At 38.0% G+C, this 26,435-nt stretch overlaps 2 protein-coding genes across 2 annotated transcripts; one reads left to right on the forward strand and one right to left on the reverse strand.

Annotated features, from left to right (window-relative positions):
• Window positions 1-3,309: 3,309 nt before the first annotated feature.
• Window positions 3,310-4,768, forward strand: LOC132305003 (uncharacterized). Its single transcript, XM_059802691.1, has 3 exons — window positions 3,310-3,881; window positions 3,981-4,095; window positions 4,313-4,768. Exons 1-3 carry the CDS (start codon window positions 3,310-3,312, stop codon window positions 4,766-4,768), a joined length of 1,143 nt encoding a protein of 380 aa, XP_059658674.1.
• Window positions 4,769-23,689: 18,921 nt separating this feature from the next.
• On the reverse strand, window positions 23,690-25,981 carry LOC132303297 (transcription factor TCP7-like). Its single transcript, XM_059800513.1, has one exon. The coding sequence runs from the start codon at window positions 25,555-25,557 to the stop codon at window positions 24,778-24,780; it is 780 nt and encodes a 259-aa protein (XP_059656496.1). The 5' UTR covers window positions 25,558-25,981; the 3' UTR covers window positions 23,690-24,777.
• Window positions 25,982-26,435: the final 454 nt, after the last annotated feature.

Consider the following 26,435-nt stretch of genomic DNA (forward strand, 5'->3'; position numbering starts at 1 on the left):
AAGAAGACTGTAATTCCATGACAATATCTCCGTAATCACTTGATGATTCTGGTTCAGAAGAACTAGTATTAAGTAACAATTTACTTAATTGAAGTCTCAGTTCCTCTTCTATGTGAAGACTACTGAGTTTCTCCTTAGTTCTGCACTTGTTTGCATAGTGGCCAATACGTCCACATTTGAAACATTTAGCCTCAGCTTTGGGTTTTCCTTTACCCTTTGCTTTAGGAGTATATTTCCTTTTAGGCTTAGTATACTGTCTAGAATTATCCTTTTCCTTTGAATAATTCTTTCGTTTGGAATACTTCCTTTTATAAGGTTTTTCAACCTTATTTCTTTTCCTAGGTTTAGGATAAGATAAGGGAGTCTGGTAGGCAAATTGATCACAAAATTCACCTACTTCCTTTCGACCAGTTAATCTTTGGGACTTTAACTGGGATTGTAACTTCAGATCATTACAGAGAGCTAGACCTTCCTGGATTACAATGTTGACTAATCCACCATAGGTATAGTTTCTGTAAGGGATAGAGATACCATTATTCATATCTCTAAGCTTTATCCTGATTCTTTCAGCAAAGAAGGTTGGTAAACCATCTATAATATTAGAATTCGTATTCAGATTGGCTCTGATTCCTAACACCTCAACTCAAACCCAACAACCCTAGACCTGCAAAAACCGGGATGGACTCTGATTGATTTCGAGTTGTACCCAACCCAAGTTACATGTCCAGTTCAGTTCTTTTAACATTTTATATTGTTTTCTTCGTATTTACCTTCCTAATTGATAACTTCCTCTTTTCTTCTCTTCTTCCACCAGTTTCACTTGTTATCTGTTTACCTTTTGTACTAATCCCTTCATCTTTCAGTACTGGAAGTATATTTTCTATTTTGTTATTCTCATTAACTCCTAATTTTTTTTAATTGTTTTATTATTTTACTTATTTTTTTCAAGGAACTCAAAGAAATTTGGTTCTTCTAAAATGGATTATTAAAGATTGCAAATCTTCATTTTATTCTATTCTAAATATGTCTAGTTCATTTTGTTCTATTATTTTCCTTGCTCCCTCTAAAGTATTTACCAGATTACTATTTCAAATATGAATTTAGAAGTTTCCAATGAAAGTTGGTAGTGTTCAGCTCTGGAAAGTTTGAAGCATAGGCATCTCAAGGGTCTATAAATTGTTTGCACCAACACACTACAAAACAACATGGCAAATAGAAGGAAATTGTCTCACAAGATCAAGAATAAAACAATTAAAAGAAGATGAGAGTAAGATTCCAGATTTATTATCGGTCAATTTTAAAAGTTACTAAGACAGCAAATTCAATATTTCGGACACTGAATCCAACCCATACCTAAAGGTCGTTTAATAGGAATAGCAACTGCATTTTTAACTTGGAAGTATTTAAAACAAATATAAAATGTATCCAGTAAATTCTATTTGATACAACATCCTAATATATATTTTTACAAGTCAATTTTACCGCTACTTTTTGTTCATTTTTTTTAATACACCAATTCATTATACCTGTTCTTTAGCAAAATTTAGTATTGAGTATTGTTCATAGTGATTCCATGATCTTCTACGGATCTTGACTCATATATATATATATATATATATATATATATATATATATATATATATATATATATATATATATATATATATTGTATTCTTCCTCTAATTCATCCCCAATATGCTAAGGGAATTTTCTAAAATATGTGAATATTATATTTTTTCTATTTTATAATATAATTAAATTTACAGAAAATTTGTTCAAAATAGCCCATGTCAAATACTTTTATAGTTCTAATTCTCTTAAATGTTTTATTTTTCTTCTCCATACTCCAATTTGCTCATATTGATTGTCTAAGAGTTCTCTCATTTGTTTTGCCATTTTATTGATAACTGCTAATGCATGTTCTTGATTTTTCTTGCTCTTTCTCTAGATTTACCTTATGTTTTACCTTATTTTAAAAAAATGATCCTATTGTTTATTCGTTCATGTTTATCTATGATATAATATAAATTTTAGTTTTACACCTTAATTATTTATAGGTCTTCCACTCATGGTTAACTCAAGTCATAGTTATTATACTAATTATTTTCATTGATGCCTAATTTTCAATTTTCAAGTAACTCAAAGAAATTTGGTTCTTCTAAAATGGATCATTCAAGACAGCAAATCTTTATTTTATTCTATTTTTTAAATGTTGAGGTCATTTTGTTCTATTACTTTCCTTAATCCTGTTTACACCCTTATTTTTGCCCAATGGAAAATACACACATGGAAGGAGTTATGGGCTGAGCTGGTTTGTGATATATGAAGGAGTTTGGGTCAAGCTAAACTCAATGAATTTTAATTACAAGTGGTTGATGGTTTTTTGTTTTAAAACAACTTCTCCAGTTGAAATAGGACACGTGGGGCATGGGTATCGATTTATTTGACAGTTTTATTGATATGGAAGTCTAACACAGGAGAAGTCACGTAGGAACAAGATGACTTGGTCAAAGGAACGTGTCTATTATTAAACGTGGAGAGAGGAGTTCCTAAAAATATGGAGGTCGGTTTTCCTTAAAAACCACTATAGCCATAACCAAATTGCATGTTTGGGGCCACTACTACCACCATCCAGGAAAATAGATGTGATGGCGGTTCATTCAAACAAAGGAAATCATGCTATCTATTAACAGCATCAAAGGTGGAAAACCAAGACACGATTCTATGTTTGGGACGTTGGAGCTCTACAAGAATCAGAAGCACGTTCGCACAGTTACATGTTTGGAACGTGGGAAAGGAACGTGGGAATTCTGGAAGAATCAAGAAAACACGATTGCATAGCTTGGACACTTAGAAACATTTGAAGGCATCAATGGAACTGCTATTATTAACTAATTGTATATTTCATTCTATAAATAGGTCATTATGTATAACGTAATAGGGGCTCAACACCAAACACAGCATTTCAATACAACTTTACTTTTCATTGCAATGCACTTTCAATATGATTAGTTTCAATCCTGCACTTTACTTTTCATTAGATAATTGTTTTACTTTCATAAATAATTTTACAGTTCTCCCTAGCCAGTTAATTTTCCCAAAGTCCTTTATCAAAGGCAAAAAGAACCCAGAGGTGTTCATTCCAGACCTCTTCACAATTGCCTAGTCCCGCAGTCTTCCTTCTGGAATATTGTTTTGATCTCTCTTTGGAACTACTACAGTTCCTGGCATGCCCATCCGGTTCCATCGGAGCTGGCACCAGCTTTTTTGAGGCCAGACATAGTGGCACGCCCGGCGGGACATTCTGAAATGAGTGTTTGTATGGCGGGAGGACAAAGACACGGCAAATCTGTTCAAGATCCTGCTGAAATTGAAGAGGAACAGGCTATTGAATTTCCTGATGAAAGTTTGCATGCCGTTCCTGAAGAAGGAGAAAATTTGGTGACAAGGTTCGTCAAAGCAAACGAACCTATCATGGAAACTTTACACTCGATAGCTCATAATCAAGAAAAGAATACTCATGAGCAAATAGAAGTTGCAAATGCACAAGACCGAAAGCTGGAACGTTTGGTGGACCAAATGACCAACAAATTGGGAATTATGCTTGAGCGGTCTTTTACAGGTATGGCCAATATTCCTCAAGGTATAGCCAATCTTAATCAAAGTATGGTCAGTCTTTTTAGAAGCATGGTCGGCGTCCCTCAAAGCTTGGCTAATCTTTCCCAAAGCATAGCCAGCAAGCCAAGCAATTCAAAAGATTCTCAGCAATCAGCCGTTCCAGTGAATAAGCCAAGTACTTTTGTTGAGGGAAGTCCGTCTCATCAACCTGTGAGTACCATACCACAGGCACAGATAATGCAAATTCCACCTGCGCAAATGATGTCCATTCCAGTAACCTAGCAAATGCAAAATTCAACTCCTGTGACTATGCCTCAACAGGTTAGTCATGAAGTTTTTTCTAACAATTTGCATCAATTTAGGTCTTCTCAAGGAACAGCTAAGGCAGGTCAATTGGGAAATCAGTTGTATTTTCCACCCAATGTTGGCCAGCAAAATGTTCAGCCACCTCCTACCATCCCTCAAAGACCACCTAAGGTTTTTCCTGTAGTAGGGGGGGCCGAACATACCAAGGGAGCCCCCTGAAGAAGGAGGCAATAGAGGTCGCTGGAGGAACAACCCAGACCTAAACACACTTCCAGTGATGTTCGGGGGGCAGCCCATGGCCAACCAACCACAAGGATAACCGGAGAATTACCAACCACCAGTTCAGTTGCCGGTGATGGATAGATGCCAACTTGCTTAATTCTTTTAGCAAGAATTTGGTTTGACTAGAAGGGATGGAAGACCTATCTATAGGAAACCATACCCTGAGTTCGCAGATAATGTTGAATATCCAAGGAATTTCAGAATTCCTGAATTTGCCACTTTCAGTGGCGAAGGCAACCAGTCCACCGTGGAACACATAAGCCGATTTATAGTTCAATGCGGTGAAGCAGGAGGCAATCAATGGTTGAAAGTCCTGTTGTTTTCTAATACTTTGACCGAATATGCCTTCAGATGGTACACTAACTTGCCTGCAAATTTCATTAATAGTTGGCATCAGTTTGAAGAAATGTTCCACTCACATTTCTATCGAACTGAGCCAGAAGTTTCCATGGCTGATCTTTCTAAGCTTAACCAATTGTCAGAAGAGTCCGTAGAAGCCTTTTTGTCCAGATTCAGAAAGGCAAAGCACAAGTATCATGTAGATCTTCCAGAAATCGAGTAAATCAAAATGGCTGTCAATGGTCTAGACCTTGAATTGTGCAAGAAATTTGAAGGGATAAAATTTCGCGATCTCTTTGACTTGGTGAGTACCAAGTATGAAAGGTTACTTCATGGAGAAGGATAGGAAAGCTTCCTCAAAAGGAACTTACTATCGCGATCCAAATTATGAAGTCTTTACTACTGACCTTGATAGTGATTTTGAGGTCCATATGGCAAAATTAAACATCAAAAAGCCATATATTTGTGAGGCACTTGTAAAATCAAAATCTGTAACTACTGCTAGTGCCCAAGCCGTTTCCACTTCAAATAAGAAAGGGATACCAGATTCTACCAAAGGATATTCCTTTGACATTACCAAGGTTGAGCAAATATTTGACTTGCTGATGGATGACAAGCAGCTAATCCTAACTCCTGGGCATAAACTCCCAACTCCGAACGATTTACTTGGAAAAGAATATTGTAAGTATCACAATTCTTGAAGACACTCAACTAATAATTGTGTTATTTTTCGTAATATTGTGCAGAAAGCGATCGAGGAGGGGAAGATAAAGTTTCCAGAAAAAAGTGAAGCAATGGGAGTAGATGGGAATCCTTTTCTAGCAGTAGTCACTACTAATGTAATTAGTATTGCTATTGACCATCCCAGAAAGAAAGTGGACTTGGACGAAGGAAAGGCTAAAGGGAAAGCAATTGCCGAGTCAGAGTCAATTTCATTGGAAAAAACTATGGCAGAATTGGAAAGGTAGCTCCGAGAAGCTCAAATTGTCCTCATCCAGCAAGGATGTTGCCCTCAATGCAAGGTTCATAAATCGGTGGGCAAGAACAAGGAGAAACAAACATCAAGTGAGGAGCGTGGTCAGAAAAGAAAGGTTCATAACAGACTGACTTTCCAACAGCCGGTAGAATCAGTTATTATAACCATTCCAACCAAAGAAAGGCATGTTGACAGAAGACCTATTAGTCAAAAGAGGCCTGAATATACAGAAAACTTCAGGTTTCGCCCAAGAACATGGAGGCAAGGGATTATGAGAAAAGAAGCGTTGTTCCGCCTAGAAAAAGAGACTCTAGATTTAATGCAGAGAAGGTAGAAAGACCTATCAGAAAAGATTAGGAGTTTGCTGATGCTACTCATGGAAAGCACAGAGTCACTTCAAAGGTCTGGGTAAAGAAAGATACTAAAATACTCAATCCAAGGATGGTCAAGCCCCCAATTCCCTATTCAGAAAGGTGGAGAAGGGTGGACCATCCCAAGTTTCCCAGATATAGAGATGCAGCTTACACGCGAACACAGAAGCGTCGTTTCCAAAGGAGAAGAGCCGAGGGAAGAAAGCAATAGGAGGAGGATCATGGCTGGAAAGCAAAAAATGAAGTAAGAAAGCTGTAATACCCCTAATTTTTAGAAGGATAGTTTTGGAATTTATTTAATTACATTTTTAAGTTTAATTGATTTACTTTATTTAATTATGGATTTACTTTAAGTTAATTGTTCTATTTTCTTTAATTATTTTAATTTACTTCTTTGCTTATGATAATTTGACTTAATTTACTTCTTTGTTTATGTTACTTTGAATTTATGGAATTTAATATAAATGAGGAATTAATGTGATGTAATTAAATTGTTTTAAGTTAAATTAAATTTAAATTGGATTTCACGTGAATATAGTTTCATGGGGTTTATAGTTTGCTTTGACAGCCGACAGTGTATAACCTAGGTTTGCTTATGGGCTGTATTATACATGGATTAGGGTTTAAAGTTTAAGTTTATAAATAGGCTCATTATGGTGGTTTAGGGTTAGAGAAACAATTAAACAAAAATGTAAGGAGGCATAGAGGGAACAGAGAAAGAAAGAGCAAACAGAGAGGTTACCGGAGAACTTGTGAAGAACCGTCGGTGTAAGGCAAGTTCTATAACTAACTCTATCTCTTTGACCCGTGTTCTTTGCATCCCTAATACAGTCTCAGGATGAAATAAAGATTTAAATTAAATTGCTTTACACATAAATTGCTTCATAACAGTATGTTTTCCTGAATGTGTGTTTTATTCATTTTTTTTAAAACTGTTTGTGTTTAATTCTTGTTTCAAATTGAATTTAATTAATGAATAATGAATTTAAATTACTTGGGAGCATCTTGGGTTTTAGTTTTAAACTGGAAAAAAAGTGGGTTTGAAAGATTAAACAAATTTGAATAGTATGTATTCTTGTATGGGTTTTAATCCACTTAGAAACGGTTTTGCAAAATTCTTGTTTCATATGGTTTTGAATAATAATTAATGAATTTATTAAACTCTAGAACACACTAGGACTTAATTTTAGATCAGTAGAAACCATTAAAGTGGAGGACTGTTAGCACTGAGCGTCACCGGAGAAGCCGCAGTTGAAGAAACTAGCATACAGGAGGGGAGGAGGAAGGAGGCGGCTCCAAGAAAACTTGGAGCAGGCTCAAAGAGAGTTAGAGGCGGCTCCAACAATGTTTGGAGCCGGCTCCATCATTTTGGAGGCGGCTCCAACTTGGTTGGAGGCGGCTCCTTCAACGGTTTTCAGTTTTTCGCCTTTTCAGTGATGGTTTTGGCTACGGGTTTCAGAATTTGGTGTTTTTAGATGCTATTAGGAGCTATGCAGGGATGTTCCAGTAGCATCTAAGTCCTATTAAAATTTTGAGGGTGTGTTAATACATAATAAATTACAAAGAAGTCGGTAGTTTTAAACCGTTGTATTTTCAAGTGAACTTGTGGACTGTTTTGGAGGCAGAGGATTTTAAGTGCAGGACCCTATGAGTTGCAATTTTGTCTAGGAATGGGAATATTGTGTAATCATGTTTCTGTAATTTAAATTAAGCATATTAGATTATAGAATGATTATAATCGGAATAAGTGTCAGTAAGTCACTTTTAAGGAAGTTTACATGGTTGAGATTTTGCAGACGATTCAAGTTGTTTAATTCTAAGTTAGCAATTAAATTAGGGGTTTATGGTTAAATCGTGTAACAATGGTATGAGTTTAAAGAGGTCAGTTTATATAAATTCTGTTATCATATAATCTGAAGTTAGTTGATGTTTATAAAGAGTTCTTTATATCAACTTATTGGATGTTGTGGAGTTGGTATCAATAAGTATGTTAATTTTGTTATTATTATTATGCTTGTTGTGAGTTACAGGGTGATTATATTTGTTCTCTGCATTTAAAACTTGTGAGAGAATCAGGTACTGGATGTATTGAACAAGCATGCTAGTAAACATTCTTGTTATGCTTATGATTGGATATGTTGATATTGATATGTTATGCTGTTATACATATATTGTCAATACTGGATGCATGGTTTGTATGCACTGGTATGGGACGGTGACATACTAGGGGGATTAGCTCAAACGAACGCTAAGTCCTACCTACTCTGGATTAAGGGATGGATTAACTACAAAAGTTAAGTCCTACTTGTGTTTTGTGTCAGATCACTAAATAGTTGAGTGACACTTTGGTTTGAAATGGAATTTAAATATATTTTTATGGTGCCACAATATGAACCTGAGTCTCAGAGTCGTTGGCTAGGGAGCGTATATGCATTGGGATGCATAGCTGGCTATGATGGTTGGATGTGTACCCTGCTAGGTCTAGGTAGTCATGCCCACCTTGGGTGCGTTTTGCATGATGCCTACTAGTCAGGTTGAGACGGGCCTGTAGTCCAGTAAGAGTCCTGTAGTGTGATTATATATATATATATATATATATATATATATATATATATATATATATATATATATATATATATATCTACGGACTATTAATTATTGTTGGATTGGTTAGGATGTACATGTGTATCGGGTCTCTGCTTGGGTAGTAGTAGTATAGAACTTGCTAGTGGGCTTGACCCACTTATTATTTTTCAGGTGATGGGCGCTTCCAGTCTAAAGATTGTTTAGGCTGAGCAGAGACGATCTTCCATTATACCGACAATGTAGGACTTTATTTCTTTATATTAGATTTGGATTTTATCTTCGGTTATTTAATTACCTTCAGTTTGAAATTGTTATTAGGGGTCCACTAGAGGTGGATTCCCGAGTTGTAAAATTATTGAAGGATTCTTTCTAAGAAGGTTTTGGATAATTAGATTTCAAGTATTTTAATTTCAAGGATTATGTTTAGTATTCTTTTCAGCTTTTAAACTTTTATTTATTAAATTCATTTTGTATTCTGTGTTCGCATTACATATTAATTGTTTGGTATCCCTCGGATCTGTGCTCGGACTTGATCACCCGTGGCTCTAGAATCGAGGAGTATCACAAAAGCCCATAGACCTGACCAAGAAATTGGCAAGGGGAAGAGATAGAGTCCCGGACTGTTTAGAAAACTTTGCTTCTGAGCTAGAACAATCCCTTGTGGAAGAGGATAAAGCGCAAGAGGAAATCCCAATAAAAGAACTGGAGAGTTTTGAGAACTCATCTAGTTTGAAGAAAATCCATTTTGGGAGCTTTCCGGAGGAAATGTCATACAATATGGTTGTTATCCTTCCATTGGTTTTTGAATCCAAACCAAATCAGCCATCTTCAATGATAGGTGATGTTGCTGATGACGAGTCAATTCCGAAAGAAACAGAAGTTGCTGAATTAGATTTAGTTCCAAAGAAAAAGGTTGATAGTATACACATAGAAGAAATTATAGAGGAATTTTCAGAAAAAGAAGCTGAGCCTTTCCAAAAGCCTTGTGAAATTGAAATTCAAGATGACGTACTTCCAACTCCAAAAAGGTAGTTTTGGAGAAACCCCCTATTGGAATGACTCAGCAGTTGAAGCCACTCTATATAAAGGTACTAATTGAGGGTCGTCCACTTTCAAGAGTCTTGGTAGACAATGGTTTAGTTCTGAATATTGTTCCTATTAATGTCATGAGGAAATTGGGCAAGACAGTTGAGGATGTAATTCCTAGTGATGTGGCTATCAGCGGTTTTACTGGAGGTTCAGTGGAAACACATGGAAACCTTCCATTGGACTTAACCGTTGGAGATGTTACAACCATGACAGCATTCTTTATTGTGGAATCCATAGCGACCTATAATTTATTATTAGGCCGTGAATGGATACATCCCAATTTTTGCATTCCATCCACGTTGCATCAAATGCTAATTTTTTGGGATGGTAATGAATTTAAGATTGTAGAGGCAGACAACAATCCATTCATTGCTAAAGTGCATCATGCAGATGCTGAGCTTTACAATGGAGAGTTTGTGCCAGTGAGGTTCATTGGAAAAGACAGCAAGGCCGACCCAAGTCGGCGACAATACAGAAAACTCTTACGGAAGAAGAAGAAGCTGAAGAGTTATTCAATGAGATGTCAAGGCCAGCAATCCTCTCACAGGCCGACGTCCAATGCCTTACACTTTGAATAGTTTTAATGGAAGAAGTTCACAAGAAAGAGAGGGTAAGAAACCAGGTAGTGAACTGTTGCCTGGCAAGATTAAAAGCATACCTAGCCGAATTACAGCTGGAACGAAGTAGACGATGTGCCAAGGTATTTTCAGGTAATTTTGTAGAAACCATAGAAGATCCAGAAGGTAAACTGGATGCAATTTAACTGGCAGATTTGAAGTCTGCTCCAGCAAAGCTTGATGATTTAAAGGCCGAGGTTCAAGATCCACTATTAGAAATTAATTTGGGGACAGAGGAAGATCCACGGCCAACCTATATAAGTGGGCTATTGGAACCAAGTTTTCAAGAAGAATTGAATTCTCTCTTAAAAGAATTTAAGGATTGTTTTGCTTGGACATATGATGAGCTGCCTGGTCTTTCTAGAAAATTGGTGGAGCATAATGTCACGAAGTGATTCCTAAGACGCTTGGAGGATGGAAGACATGCATGTTGGTTAGCAAAGAGCAGAGTTTGACTAGGAATGGTTCCAGGGAAGGGGCGTGCATGAGTACAAGATGGTACCTCTTCAGAGTTCAGGCAGGTCGACTAGGTTCAGTTCGAGGTGCTTGTCGATGGTCGTGGACTTGACTATGAAGAAGGGAGTTGGCCATCCCTGCACAAACTGGTCGGGAGCTGGAGCCGTTCCCTTGACGAGGCCATGGCAGGCCGAAACCAGTCAGCATGTATCCTTGGGAGGGCAGGTCGTGGTGGCTGACCAGGGCGCTTGCGCGAGCTGAAGCAACGCCTTGGTGTTGCACAGGCCGTGCCGCTGCGCCAAATCTCTAGGCCCGTGACAAATGGTATCAGAGCAGGACTTGGGGTAAAGCACGGTGGGGTGCCCCCTTGTCGGTCTGGGAGAAGTCAGAGAATGAAGACGGTACATTGAAGTTGCGTCGATGAGGAGGAATCAATGCAGTTTGGGGGGAGAGCCTCCATCTCCCCAGGAAGAGGCGTCCGTTGAAGTTGCGCATTGAAGGGCCGGAAGGCCGCGCGCACCAAAGTTCATGCTTAGTCCTTGGGTGATGCAAACCATGGTGAAGGGCGAGCATCAAGTCAGCAGGAGGCCATTGCCTGCTCGGGATGTCGCGGAGGCGGCATGACGGAGAAGAGTCACGTCCTTGAGGAGTGGACGTCCCCTTGGTCCGAGGCCTATCAGTGGGCGAGTGCAGTGCTGGGAGCTGCACAAGGAAGTGATGGTGGGAAGGCAAGCATACCGCATGGAGGCAGACTTTGGAAGGGAGTGGATGCAGAAGTGAAGCGCCGCACTGCGACGAGGACGTTGCAGGATTTGGGTGGGGAAGAATGTCACGAAGTGATTCCTAAGACGCTTGGAGGATGGAAGACACGCATACTGGTTGGCAAAGAGCAGAGTTTGACTCGGAATGGTTCCAGGGAGGGGCGTGCAGGAGCACAAGATGGTACCTCTTCAGAGTTCAGGCAGGTTGACTCGGTTCAGTTTGAGGTGCTTGTCGCTGGTCGTGGACTTGACTATGAAGAAGGGAGTTGGCCATCCCTGCACAAACTGGTCAGGAGCTAGAGCCATTCCCCTGACGAGGCCATGGCAGGCCGAAACCAGTCAGCATGTATCCTTGGGAGGGCAGGTCATAGTGGCTGACCAGGGCATTTGCGCGAGCTGAAGCAACGCCTTGGTACCGCACGGGCCGTGCCGCTGCGCCAAATCTCTAGGCCCGTGACAATAAGCTACCAATTAAAGAAGGGTACCGGCCTTTCAAACAACCTCCTAGAAGGATGTCACGGGAAGTTATTCTGAAAGTTAAAGAAGAAATTGAAAGGCTTTTAAAGGCTGGTTTCATCAGAACTACCAGGTATGTGGAATGGCTTTCAAATATAATGCCAGTCATCAAAAAGAATGGCAAGCTAAGAGTATGCATAGATTTTTGAAATATCAACTTTGCAACTTCAAAGGATGAATATCCAATGCCCGTAGCAGACCAACTGGTAAATGCAGCGGCAAAGAATGGAATTCTATCATTCATGGATGGCCATTCCGGTTACAATCAGATCTATATTGCTGAAGAAGATATTTCAAAAATGACATTCAGATGTCCAGGCTCTATTGGGACATTTGAGTGGGTGGTTATGCCGTTCGGCCTTAAGAATGTAGGAGCTACCTACCAAAGGGCAATGAATACAATTTTTCATGATATGATTGGTAGGTTTATAGAGGTTTATATTGACGATGTAGTCATCAAGTCATCAGAAAAGCCTTAACACTTGATCAACTTAGAAATGGCCTTTAGAAGGATGAGGATGCACAAGTTGAAGATGAATCCATTGAAATGCGCTTTTGGAGTTTCAGCTGGAAATTTCTTAGGCTTTCTGGTCCATCAAAGAGGAATAGAGGTTGACAAGAACAAAGCTAAGGCCATTATGGAAGCACAACCTCCTCAGAGTAAGAAGGAGCTTCAGAGGTTCCTGGGGCAAGTAGGTTTTCTTCACAGATTCATTTCCAATCATGCTGGAAAAATCATGTTTTTTTCATCTATTCTGAAGCTGAAAGAAACAGAAGATTTCCAGTGGACAAACCAGTATCAAGCAGCTTTTGAAGAACTCAAGAGATACTTGTCCAATCCACCTGTAATGATACCACCAATAAAGAAGCAGCCTTTAAGGTTATACTTATCGGCCGCTGAGGAGTCCATTGGGACTCTATTGGCGCAAAATAATGAGTGGGGAAAGGAACAAGCTGTTTATTTTCTTAGTTGAGTACTCACTCCAGTGGAATGTAGGTACACTCCAATTGAAAAGTTATGTCTTGCTTTGTATTATTCTGCGATGAAATTAAGAATATACATGCTTCCGGTTGTTGTGTACATTATTTCTCAAACTGATTTGATTAAGTACATGCTATCGAGGCTTTTGATTACTGGAAGGATTGGAAAGTGGTCATTGGCCTTGATGGAGTTCAGTTTTAAGTACATTCAAAAGAAAGCAGTCAAAGGATGAGCATTGGTAGAATTTATGACTGATCACCCTTCCACTGAAATAGCAACAGAAATGTGTGACGAGGTGGATAGTCTCTACCTCGAACATTCTTCATGGACATTACTCTTTGATGGTTCATGTATTAGCGACGGAAGAGGAGCTGGAGTTGTCATAATTTCTCTAAGGAAAAGGAAGACATCATTTTCTTTCTTTTTGCATTATTTATGTACTAATAACCAGGCTGAGTATGAGTCACTCATAATTGGTTTGGAAATTCTATTGGAAATGAAAGCCAGAAGTGTACTTATCATTGGAGATTCTAAGCTCGTGATTAACCAATTGGCCAATGAATACAGATGCCTTAGTCATCATCTGAGGCCTTTCCATTTCTTGCCCTTACAATTACTTGATCAATTTTATGATTATCAGTTACAGCACTGGCCAAGACACCTGAATAAAGAGGCAGATGGACTGGCTTAGGTAGCATCCAGTATAATAGTTCCACATGGAGTAGAAGAAACCATAATCTCAATAAAAAGGAGACCACTTCCATCTGTGGATATAAGGAATGAACATTTGGAAGTTAACTATGTTGACTTGGAGGAGGCAAATCCAGATGATTGGAGAGTCCCCATCATTAAGTTCCTGATGAATCCAAGCACATATGTGAATAAGAAAATTCAGCTTGTAGCTCCTCACTACATTCTAATAGATGGAGAATTGTACAAGAAAAGTAAAGAGGATGGTCTTCTCCTCAGGTGTTTGGATAAGTTAGAATCAATTCAAGTCATGGGGGAAGTTCATAACGGACTATGTGGAGCCCATCAAGCTGGAACAAAGATGAGATGGCTTCTAAGAAGGTATGGATATCATTGGAGAGGTATTTTAAAAGACTGTAATGACTTTGCCAAAAGTTGTCAAGCTTGTCAAAAGTACGGTCCTATTCACAGAGTACCAACCATCAACATACAACTTGTGGTGAAAATTTGGCCATTTAGAGGATGGGCATTAGATTTCATTGGAAAAATCATACCTCCTTCTGCTGATGACCATACTCATATAGTAGTGGCCACAGACTATTTCACGAAATGGGTGGAAGCCATTCCTTTGAAATCTTGTGTACAATCAACAGTGATGGATTTCATTGAAAAGCATATCATTCACCGGTTTGGAATTCCAGAAACCATCACCACAGACAGAAGTCTTTCCTTTCTAAGAAGTATGGTGCAGGATCTCTTCAACATATATAATATCCAATTCACAAGCTCTACTCCATACTTTGCTCAGGCGAATGGACAAGCAGAGGCGTTTAACAAGGTTATCATTGGCATAATTGAGAAGATGATTGAGAAGTATTCATGGTAGTGGCATAACCTTTTGTCAGAAGCATTATGGGCATATAGAAATTCAAAAAGATCAAGTACTGGAGTTACTCCTTATATGTTAACATATAGTCACGATGTAGTACTTCCAATGGAAATGACAATGAAGTCAACAAGGGTAGCTTTTCAGAATGAGCTAACTCTAGCTGAATATACTCAAGCCATGCTAGCAGAGTTAGAAGACCTTGATGAGGTACGGTTGAGTGCTTTAGACCATGTCATTGCACAGAAGAAGAAGGTAATGCGAGCCTACAACAAAAAGGTAAAGGATAAGTCTTTTCTAGAAGGAGACATGGCTTGGGAAGTCAAATTGCCACTTGGGACTAGAGATAGAGAGTATGGCAAGGGACTCCAAAATGGAAATGACCTTTTTTGGTTGAAAGGGTTCTAGGAAAAGAAGCCTATCAGTTAATGGATATAGATGGTGAGCCTCATTCGTCTCCCATCAATGGGGTATACTTGAAGCCGTACCACCCCTTAATCTTTGAATCATAGGAGAAAAAGATACTAAGACTAGCCGAATGAACGGTTGGTCAAGCCTTCCAAAAGGAAAATTGCATTTGGAAGGAAAAGAGGATTTTCCTATGGGAAAGCTTGAAATTTTTCCAATGGCCGTTTCACTGGCCTTGGCAATTATGAATTTTCTTAGGATTTTCAAATGAATAAAACAACCAAGTATTCCAGTAAGAGGTATGTTGGTTATTTTATGTTCTTAAAATGTTGCATTTGGAACCAACTCATGGTTCTCAAGTTATATTTTCAAATCTTGCCTTTTATTTTTATGCATTCTGTTTCAATTAAATAAAGTTTGGTTTAAGAGTGCAAAGAAGAGATGAAACTAAAAATGGCATCTCAATATATGAGAGAGTTTCATAACATGCCATTCAAAAGAAGGTGTATAAAACTAAAACACCTGTGATTATTACATCAAAAGAAAGTGTCTAAGAAGGGACATAAAAGCTAACCAAGAAACACATCATTTCACAAGAAGGCAAACTTGCCTTTGAAGCTTTCCCAAAAAAGCTTGGATTGATCTGTTTCTTCCACAACTTTGTTTTTAACCTCTTCTAGAAGAGGAATTTCTTCAGCAAGGTCCTCCCAGCTCTTCCTATGTTTGCTTGACTCAGCAAAGATTGTTTGAGCAATCTGTTCCAATTCAGCTTCTTCAGTCTCAAGTCTCTCCAATTCCTTTTGAATTCTTTCCATCTTAGCAGTAAGACTTTCCTTTTTATCAGCCACTTGCTCAAACTTGGTTTCAATCTCTGGATAAGGAAGGAGGTTGTTATTTAGATCCTCAGAAGCCTTATCTTTCAACCGAATTTTTTGATTGAGTTCACCAGTGGCCGTTGCCAAAGAATTGATATTTGCCACCATGAAAGGTAGTTGGTGTTGTAATTGGCCTAAAGAGAATTTAATTTCTAGAAAAAGATCTGAATTTTTCTTCAATGTAGACAAGACAGTGATCAAGTTTTGTTGAAATGAAGGAATTTCTTTGACATTCTTCTCAAAGTATTGGAATAACTAAGCTTTAACAACTTTTAAGGCCTCTTTAGTTGGACAAGGAGCAACAGGAATACTAGCACTAGAGGTGGAAGTGCTTGAAGATTTTGAGGCCTTTGCCACCTTATACAAGTCGTCTAAAGCTGGGAGTGCTCTTCTCTTTACCATAAAGGAGGTTGAGGTGGACAATGAATGAGTTATCTATATCACAAGAAAGGAAACAGTTTAGGTTTAATTGAAGAAATGTTATTAAAAATATAAGAGGTAAGGGTTTATCTCTGGAAAGGAAGAAGTAAGTCCAGTTGAAACTTTCAAAGGAGGAACAATCGCAATGGGATTAGTGGAAGCAGGCATGGTATTGCTATCCAAATTGAGTGGAGGAATTAAACTTGCAGCAATAGACTTTTGGAGATCCAAGTTTTGTTCTTCTATTAGAATATTCTCCAAAGCAATGTTTAACAGATTGTGGCCTGTGGAAGCTCCCTAAATAAGGAATAATAGTTAGTCAAGTACAAATTGAAGGAAGGGCAGAAAACACTAACTCACCAAGTTGATTTCTTTCTTGGCTTTCTTTGTTTCTGGAGTTAGTTGGAAGAAATCAGACTCTTCATCTGGTTCAGGGTCCACAAGGAGTTTCCTTTTACTTTTCAAGGGACGATCTCGGTTAAGTAGGCTTGCATGTTTTATGGACTTGGTGAAGTTTTCACTGAAGAAATCCTTTTTGAAGTACTCTTTTCAGAGGTGGTAGAGGAGTCATCCTCACTCGACAAAGTGATAGGAGGTATATACTTTTTCTTGGCAATGGCTAGAACCTGTTAAATGGAAAAGTCCAGTAGAAGTTATTAAGAAAGGGATTGAAAAGGATGTTATGCCAACTAGAAGAGTATTTATAGAATACCTGAGAAGAAGAAGCAGCTTTCTTTTTCCCTTTTGCTTTATAGAGCTCATCCTCTTGAAATTTTTCTTTCTTAACCTTCATAAGGGCCACACCTTTGTCACTTCCTAGAGGCTTGTCACCGCCAGAGCCTTCTGGATTACTATCCTTACCTCCTTTAATACCTTCAACTTCTGCAGTCAATTCAACTTTTCCTTTCTTGCCGGCAGGATTCTTGTCCTTTCCATCGGCATCATCATCATCATTGTGTAATAAAAGAGAAGAGATTTTTATTAACAGATTATATGTGGTTAGTTTGGAAAAAAAAACTCAAGGTATGGAAAACTTACCATCAAAGAATGTTTCTTCACGGCTCAGTGTGATAGGCTTAAAGAAGTTCAAAAGCCTGTTGCAAACTTCTACATAAGCTAATTTTCTGGTTAAATTAGCATAGGCAGTCCACCAATCAATGAACTCTTGGGTTACTTCTGGGCAACTATTGAAGCCTTCAAATTCTAAAGAGTTTTTCTTCAAGGCATACTTTTCATCCACTACCTGGAATTGCTCATTCTCGATAAATCTGACTCTTGTGTTAAAGAGTTTATTAGCTGATTTGAAAGGGGGCAAAGGAATGAGTTGTGTCAAGCCAAATTGTATAGCCAACTGAGCCGGATTGTAATACTCAACCCCACAACAACTATTCTTTGAAGTTGGAGTGGAGGTTCCATAGTGCAAATCATGGCAGATTAAAAAGCTTAACCAAATTTTCTTCCAATCATCAGAGGACTTTTTGGTTGAAACTCTAGGGGAGGGTACAAGCCAAGAAGGCATCAGTCCATAAGTGGAAAAAGGATCTAAGGATGAGTTTAGCTTGAAGTCATTATGGTCATAGAAGAAACGAAATACTTTTGTAAAAGAGCAGGGGGTGGGCCAGCTTTAACAAAGCTATAAGATAAAAGAGATTTTTCAGGTTGAACAGAGATGAGAGTAGTCAAGCTTGGAAAATATATTTTCAGTCACACCTGGAAAATCCTGAATAGACCGCCAAATCGAGTGAAATTAAAGTCCAAAAGATCATTCATGCCTCGGTACAAGTGAGAAAGAACCAGATGAGCAAGGGCCAAGTCTGCACCTTTGGCAAGAGCAACAGCAATTTGGACGAAATCCTTAGTGACTTATTCGGAGGGAACACAAAATAAGTGTCCAGAGAGCCAACAAATCAAGAAGGCAATGAGCTCTTTCAAAGTAACGGGCCCAGTCTTTTTGTTGTGATATTCCATAAAAGGGACAGGAGAGGAATATAATTTTTTGTTTCTATCCTCAGAGGAAGGAAAGCTGAAAGAACCTGCATGTAACAAAGCGTTGATATCGTCTCCATAAGGTTTCAAACCAGTTATATAGCAAATGTCTCTCATTGTGACAGACATCATTCCATTTTGGAGATATAAAGAATTGGTCACATTAGACCAGAAAAATACAGCAGGGAAAAATAGGTTCTTATCCTGAATCATTGATACCTTGCTCAGTTGAATGGCATCGAAAATACCTTGCCTTTTCCAAGTGAAGGCGATCTTGTCATCACCAGAGAGGCGATTGAACCATGACTTTCATAATGGACGGCATCTTGGCCAGTTCTTGAGAGAAAGAGTGGGCTTTACCTTTTTTGACAAGGATCAACGGGTACTCCCAATTAAATAGAAGATCATCCTTTGCTGCAGGGTAAAACTCAGATAAAGATAGAGGAAATTCATTTAAGAGAGCAGGCCCTAGTCCATTCAAGAGGCCAACGCGATGGAAGGAATCGAAGGTGATCTCTGATTTAGGTACTAATTTAAGAATTTTTTGGACTAGGTGGCTATGGCTGTGTGTTTTGGTTTGATTGGAAGAGGGAGCAGGCACAGTTGAACTCGTAGTAGACCTGGTTAACCATTTTTGTTTTGGACCCATCACAGAAATATCTAGGGTTTGTTCGCTCAGTTTGTAGTTGAGGAAGAAGTGTTTGTTTTGAATATTTAAGGCAACTAGATATGTATTTATAGTTATGATGGATATGTAAGAGAGATATAAGGGTTGTTCAAAAATTAAAAGTTAAACCATCCCGAGGAGATTGAACGGCTAAGGAAGGTGAGTATTTATGGACACTTAACTGAATAGATACAAGACGCGGCTGACTTGCCTTTTCAAGATCTAGCAATTATTCTTTTCGTTAATGAAGTAAGATTTGGTAGGTCCTTTCATTTATGATGCCTAGAAAATTGGTTCAAGATGGAAGAAGGATAAGTTGCATTTCCAATTTTCAAGGGATTAGTTTCTTTTCAAAATGGATTTGGTGGGTCCATTTAATGATAGAGTCTTATATGCCGGTTCAGGAATGGATGAGTTCCCAAGGAACGGCTCATTTTATCTCTTTCAATTCAGAAGGAATTAGTTCCTTCCAAGAAAATAATTTTGGTGGGACTAAGAAATTGACGATTTATTTGTCAATGTCAGAAGAAAAAGAAGGAAATTGGTCTATTTAAATTACATGCCTTTTTTGTGCAAACAAAGGCAAAGAATTTAGGGGGGCAATGTTTACACCCTTATTTTAGCCCAATGGAAAATACATGCACACGTGGAAGGAGTTATGGGCTGAGCTGGTTCGTGATATATGAAGGAATTTGAGTTAAGGCTAAACTCAAGGAATTTTAATTAGAAGTGGTTGATGGTTTTTTGTTTTAAAACAACTTCTCCGGTTGAAATAGGACACGTGGGGCATGGGTATCGATTTATTTGACAGTTAAATTGATATGGAAGTATAACACAAGAGAAGCCACGTAGGAACAAGATGACTTGGTCAAAGGAACGTGTCTATTATTAAACATGGAGAGATTGGAGTTCCTAAAAATATAGAGGTCGGTTTTCCTCAAAAACCACTATAGCCATAACCAAATTGCATGTTTGGGGCCACTACTACCACCATCTGGGAAAATAGGCATGGCCATTCGTCCAGATAAAGAAAATCATGCGATCTATTAATAGCATTAAAGGTCACGATAGCATGATTGATGGCATATTGGAACGTGGGAGTTCCAGAGAAAAACCAAGACACGATTCTATGTTTGGGATGTTGGAGCTCTACAAGAATCAGAAGCACGTTCGTACGGTTACACGTTTGGAACGTGGGAGAGGAACGTGGGAATTCTGGAAGAATCAAAAAGACACGATTGCATGGCTTGGACACTTAGAAATATTTGAAGGCATCAATGGAACTGCTCTTATTAACTGATTGTATCTTTCATTCTGTAAATAGGTCATTATGTATAACGTAATAGGGGCTCAACGCCAAACACAGTATTTTAATACAACTTTACATTTCATTACAATGCACTTTCAATATGATTAGTTTCAATCCTGCACTTTACTTTTCATTAGATAATTGCTTTACTTTCATAAGTAATTTTACAGTTCTTCCTAACCAATTAACTTTCCCGAAGTCCTTTATCAAAGGCAAAAAGAACCCAGAGGTGTTCATTCCAGACCTCTTCACAATCGCCTGGTCCCACAGTCTTCCTTCTCTCTCTTTGGAACTACTGCAGTTCCTGGCACGCCCATCCGGTTTCATCGGAGCAGGCACCAGCTTTTTCAAGGCCAAACAATTCCTTCCAGAGTATTTACTATTTTACAATTTCAAATATGAATTTAAAAGTTTCAATTCCAATAATTTAATTTTCTATTAACATTTAGAGCTTATTTATTAGATCCATCTTTGAATTGTTCCTCTAATAGATTTTTTTTTTAATTCTGAAAGGAGTATAATCTTTAACTAGAATTTTAATAGATTATTCAATTTTTTAAAATTATTTTTTCCTGAATGTTGTATATTATTGATACAAGAAAATATAGCATAATGAAACTGTCTTCAAAGTCAAGCCACATAAAACAAAGCAAGAAAAAAGAAACCAAAAAGTTAACCATGCCATTTCCCAGCTAACAACAAATCAAGAAACAAAAAAATGCATTAAAATTTTTCTTTTTTAAATTTTTTCTTCTTAGCTTTTATATATTTTTCGTCTTTATTTTACCAAATTTTTCGAATTTCTGTTATTTTATTTACTAATTCTCTTTGGAGTTATATGAGATTTATAAGATAATTTTCTTGACAAGTACGTTGTTGTGGATCAAATGACCAAATAGATAGAGTGAGTATATTCCCCTCCGTGCCTACAATAACTTCACTATAATTAATATACGACTTTATAGTTTCTAAACTATATATATATACATATATATAATATCGATCATCGGTGACGTTTTTGAACAATTTTGTAGACTTTAATAGATTAAATTATTATATTTTTACGCCATAGTTTTTGAAAATTTTTGTAGAGTACAACTCTACTAAACCACTGAGAAGAAATTATTACATATTTTCATGGTTTCGGGACAATTGGTCATGGTCAATCACTTATTTAATTTAGAATTATGTAATAATTTTTCACCATTGTGATCTAAGTCAAATAAAATGAGCGTCGAATCGAATTTGAGAGCGGGAGAATAAAAACGACAAAATTTAAGTTATATATAATGAAAATGTTAGAAAAATGCACGTCTACGCGTGAGAATTAGTACGCGTTTAGAGCGTAACAGTGACATCAAGGGACGTACCAAAAACTCATGTGAGGGGGGCAATACTGGTTTTATTTAATAATTTTAGGAGAGGCAAATATAATATTTCTTAAGCATATATGTCAAAATAACAAAAATAATAGGACATAGTAGGAATTTTTTTTTTAAGAGGGATGGCATGAATCCGTCTCTGATGAGACAGTCTAAAAATAATTATATAACTTAGGTTGTGACACCCTTTTACTTCCATTAATTTGTTCTAACAATAGCTTGGTGTAACAGTTGTAACATACAATTTTATTTTCTTATCGAATGATTTTTCTACATTTATTTTTGAAATATATTGTACTAGTTTTTAAAATTAAATGCGTGGCAGATGACCTGTTTGGTTTTTGGAGCCCTGTTCTGAAATTTATTTAATTTTCATACTGACAACTATTGTTTTGGATGGAAGCATATCTGAAAAGTCAACAAACAACAGCTAATGTTCTATCCAGTCAAGAATTTTGAAATTTTGTGCTATATCTCTCTGTCTATATTTATATATATATATATATCTATCCTGTCAAAAACAAACTTACTCCCTCACATTGCCATTTCATAATCTTTAACCATCCAGCTTTAGTAAGATTTCCTTTGGTAACACAAGAAAATACTACTAAGTTATATAATTTTTGGTCGGTAAAATATATATATATAGATAATTTTTGTGATTTTATTTTTATCAATTTATGAAGGATTTGTTTGGCAACTATTACTATTATACTTTGTATGCAAGATATGGCACATTTGATAATCGGCTATCATTTTAGTACCTCATTTATTAGCACTAACAAAAAATATTGGTGGAGTAAAAAACTAAATAACACAATCTTTTTCAATAGTTTTTGCCCTCACGCTCTTACTTACACGTTTCGCGTGCGTTCTTATTCAAATTCTCCCTGCTTATAATTTAATTATGTCACTCTCACGCTCCCATTCTGGAATTCGCTTTCGTTCCCGCTTTATGTGACTTTGGTAAAAAGTATCCCAAAAAAATATAGTGTAGCATGTCTTTTTTAATCAGAGAATGAGAGAAGCCTCTGTTGTTCTCCTCGCTGTGATAGGTATGCTCTCAACCCTTTTCTCGTGTCATCTGTAACTGCTACAACAAACTCACTAAAAACCAATTATGCAAACCAAACTATGCCTTAATTTAATCAAATTTGTGATCACACCATTCATTTCAAAATTGTACATTTGGTGACATTCTAGAAGAGGCTTTAAAGGGATATGCCTCCCCCAACTTAAACACCATAATACAGTTATTTTTTCTCCATCAACCAACTTTATTTTTACTTCTCTTATGTTTTTACCGCGCAAAGAACTTCCACAATATTCTTGAAAAGATGACAATTTTTCTTTTTTAAGATTTATCTCTACAACTTCGATTTAAAAAGAAATGAAATACCACTGGACATGGTCTATGTGTGTTGATTTCATTAACCAATTTTGCACTTGATTATTGATAACAAAATGTATAAAACACCCACCGTTGGGGAAAAAAAGTACAAATAATTAGTGTGGTGGAATAATTAGCCCACTTTAATCATACATCCCCATCTTCCTTGTACCAATTCTTTCCAATAAGAAAGTAGACACCTTATTTCTCTAAGCTTAGTAGACGTTGGAGTTTACGGTTTGCCCCGAAAAACCCTAACACATATGTTGGAGTTTACAATTTGTCCCGCAAAATCATAACACAGACGTTCGACTTTACAATTCGCCCTAAAACCATCCGAGTTTACAATTCACCCGAAAACCCTTATCCACTAAGCCTCCAATTAGATCAAAGCAATAGTGTTTACAGGATCAACATAATTTCAATTTGACTACGGAAAATGAAGAACAAGTTTACCTCCAATGTAACAAAACCAGACCATATGATCCATGATCGTTAACATCATCACCCTTACCTTGATCTCAATCGAACCAAATGGCCATATTATATATCCAAACTACTACAAAAAGAAAAAATAACACTAAAAAAGAATCAAATTAGTTACAGTAGCAATGCTCTCTCAAGCATCAATTTTTCTTCGAAGTTTGCCAATTAACTATTTTCGCATTGATCAAATCTACCAAATGCACAGAAGAACAGAAAGAAACAACTCCTTCGAATTAGCAGTTCTCAAAAATTCCAAGAAAAAATGAACAGCATTGATATAGATCAAACAGATTCACATCAAGAAACAATTTCAAGTAGAATAATAAGGTCATATTTACATGAGCAATGGCACACAAATTTGTCCCAAAAGAGAAAAACAAATGGGATTTTTATTTCACACCATAGTGCACATCCCAAAAACAATCCATTTAAACATACAAGAGAAAACATTATTTTTCACACTTGTAAATCTAAGGAATGACTAACAATAATATTAGAAACAGATAGATCTTACAGAGAAGAACCAGAGCTTTTCCCTTCACACACCAATCTCTTTTGAGATCATTCGAGCAACACGGAAGGTAAAAAAAGGGGAAGAGAGAGCAGGTAATGCAGCACCGTCGCAATTGCAATCCACAACAGAGTATACAAAAACCACCAACACCGCCCTGAAACTCTATCAATCCACGAGAGTATCCGAAATCCACTACTACCAAACTCTGCCAAATTCGAATGGAATTGAAGGAGAGTCAAATTTCACTCAAACAATTATATCACAATGTAGATTCCAAAACTCCGCCTAGTCAGTATACCACCAACCAAGCTTAAACACACCCAATTACAGATATGAGGATGTCTGGGAGGCAAAGAAGTCTGTAGAATTCATTCAATTCTTCAAACCCTAATTTGCAAGAACTGATTTTTACACGTTGCAAACTGAATTCACAATGAACCTCCTTCGTTTGCCACAAGCACTCTGAGGAACCATTGTAGTATGTAATCAAAGTCACAAACCAAACCCTAGTTTCACAAACAATATGGGGTACTTGATTCTTGAATTGCGACGAATTGAGAAAACCATTTTCTAAATTCGATGGTGAAATCAATCCCAACACTGTAATTCTTCTTCACTCTCCCTAATCAGAACATGAAACTGGGACGATAGAACACTAAAACCCTAGGGGGAGAATGCAATGAAACGAAGTAGTAAATACCTAAAACTAATAATAATGCATCAAATTTGACAAACCCTAATTCTTCCTCTGAAATGCTCGCTTGAAACTAAAACCCTAACCCTAATTTTACTAACATTTCTCATTTTCACACAGCAAGGAAAATAACAGACATACATATTATCAACACCATTGTCAATTCAGGATTCAACGAGGATCGTCTTCTCTCCGTCCTGAGGACGCTGCCGGTGCGCCGGACAAAGAGGCGAGCAAATTCAGGTGGCCCTGAGCTATCGGAAGGTAATTCCCAACCCTAGCCGCCGACGCCTCGCCCATCGGTTGCTGCTGAAGGAATCTCCCCGAAATCGAAGTCTGCGACCCCATGGCAGGACTCGGCACCACCATATCCGGTGGCGCCGCGGCGAAGCTCCACACCTGACCGAAGTCCGGCCTAGCAGGTAGCGCCCAGAACCCTCCAGCGGGACCCACCACGGACGCCGCCGCCGCCACAGCGGCGGCGTTGTCTTTAGCTCCTCCGTCCATGCCCTCGTCATCGTCGGAGCGTAGCCGCTTGCCGAGAATGAACGGCGTGGGATGAGTGAGCAACGGCTGAGACGGCTTGTGATCAAGCGCGGCGGAGATTGAGTTGTTGGATGAGTTCCGAACAGAGACCGAGACGGTGGAGAAGCTCGCCGGGGTCGTCCCGGTGCCGGTGGCGGCGATAATCGACGGCTCCGCCTGCCGGAGCAGCCACTCGATGGTCTGACCGTCCGACTTGTGACCCAGTTCGCGGGTCAGCTGGAAAACCCTGGCGGCGCATATGATCGGCATACGGATGCGCCGCCCTCTCCCGTCGACCTTGCTGTGGCGGTCCTTGGCAGGTGGTTTCTTCACCGTCAACGCACCGTTACCCGACGACTGCTGTCTCTGTGGGTCCATGATTGCGCCGTTACTAACGCCGTTACCCGCTCCGTCAGAAGTTGACATGAGTCTGTCTATCAATAGACTATAATCTATACACTCTTTTAGGTTAGAGAGAAATAGGAGGGTAGAGAGAGAGAGAAAGAAAACAACTCAAAGGAGTATCAAATTATCAATCAAAAAACACAAAAGTGTGTATTTTGATAGAGATGAGCTGTGTGTTGGTGTTGTTTGTGTGTAAGGAAGAGAGAGAAAGAGGAAGGAAAGGAAGGAAACAGGAGTCTAATGATTGAGGGGGAAGGAGAGAGGTGGTGTGGAGACAGGAAGAGAAGAGCACATGGGTGGTGGGGTCCACGTCCTACTCTTCAGAGATGGGACTAGTGATGAGTTAAAGGAGAGTCCACGCGCTCTCTCACTCACTTCCCTTCTCTTTCTCTCTCTCCTCTTCTTTCCCTTTCCAAATGGAGGGGAATTTAAGAGGGAGGTTGTCAGAGAGACCCTACTTTTTCTTCTGGCACTTGAAATTAGTAGAAATATTAGCAGCAAAGTGTGTGGTCCTCTACAGCCTGGGTCTTGGGTCCACTAACTTGGAGTACCCACCAATTTATAGCGACTCTCCTTATTTCATACAGTCCATGTTCAATTTATTGACACCACTTAATTTCATAAAATCCAATTTCACTATTTTTTTTTTTTTTTGTGCATATGAAATTAGTCTTATATCATATTTGGAAGTACTTAATCGACATAAAAATTTTAAAATTTAAAATTTAAACTATTTATTTTTAATTTCATATTTAAGTTGTTGATGCTATGCTCTTAAAAATAATATTAATGTATTTTCTTTAATTTTCTTTATGCATAATTCTTTTTCGATAGTAATAATATAAAAATTATTCATATTTTGTACGTTTTGAAGTATATGTATAATGTTTAAGAGAAGG

Source organism: Cornus florida, unplaced genomic scaffold (genome assembly GCF_030987335.1).
Source record: "Cornus florida cultivar Cherokee Brave unplaced genomic scaffold, ASM3098733v1 CherokeeBrave_3.0.0_Hap2_Chr04, whole genome shotgun sequence".
Taxonomy (NCBI): Eukaryota; Viridiplantae; Streptophyta; class Magnoliopsida; order Cornales; family Cornaceae; genus Cornus; species Cornus florida.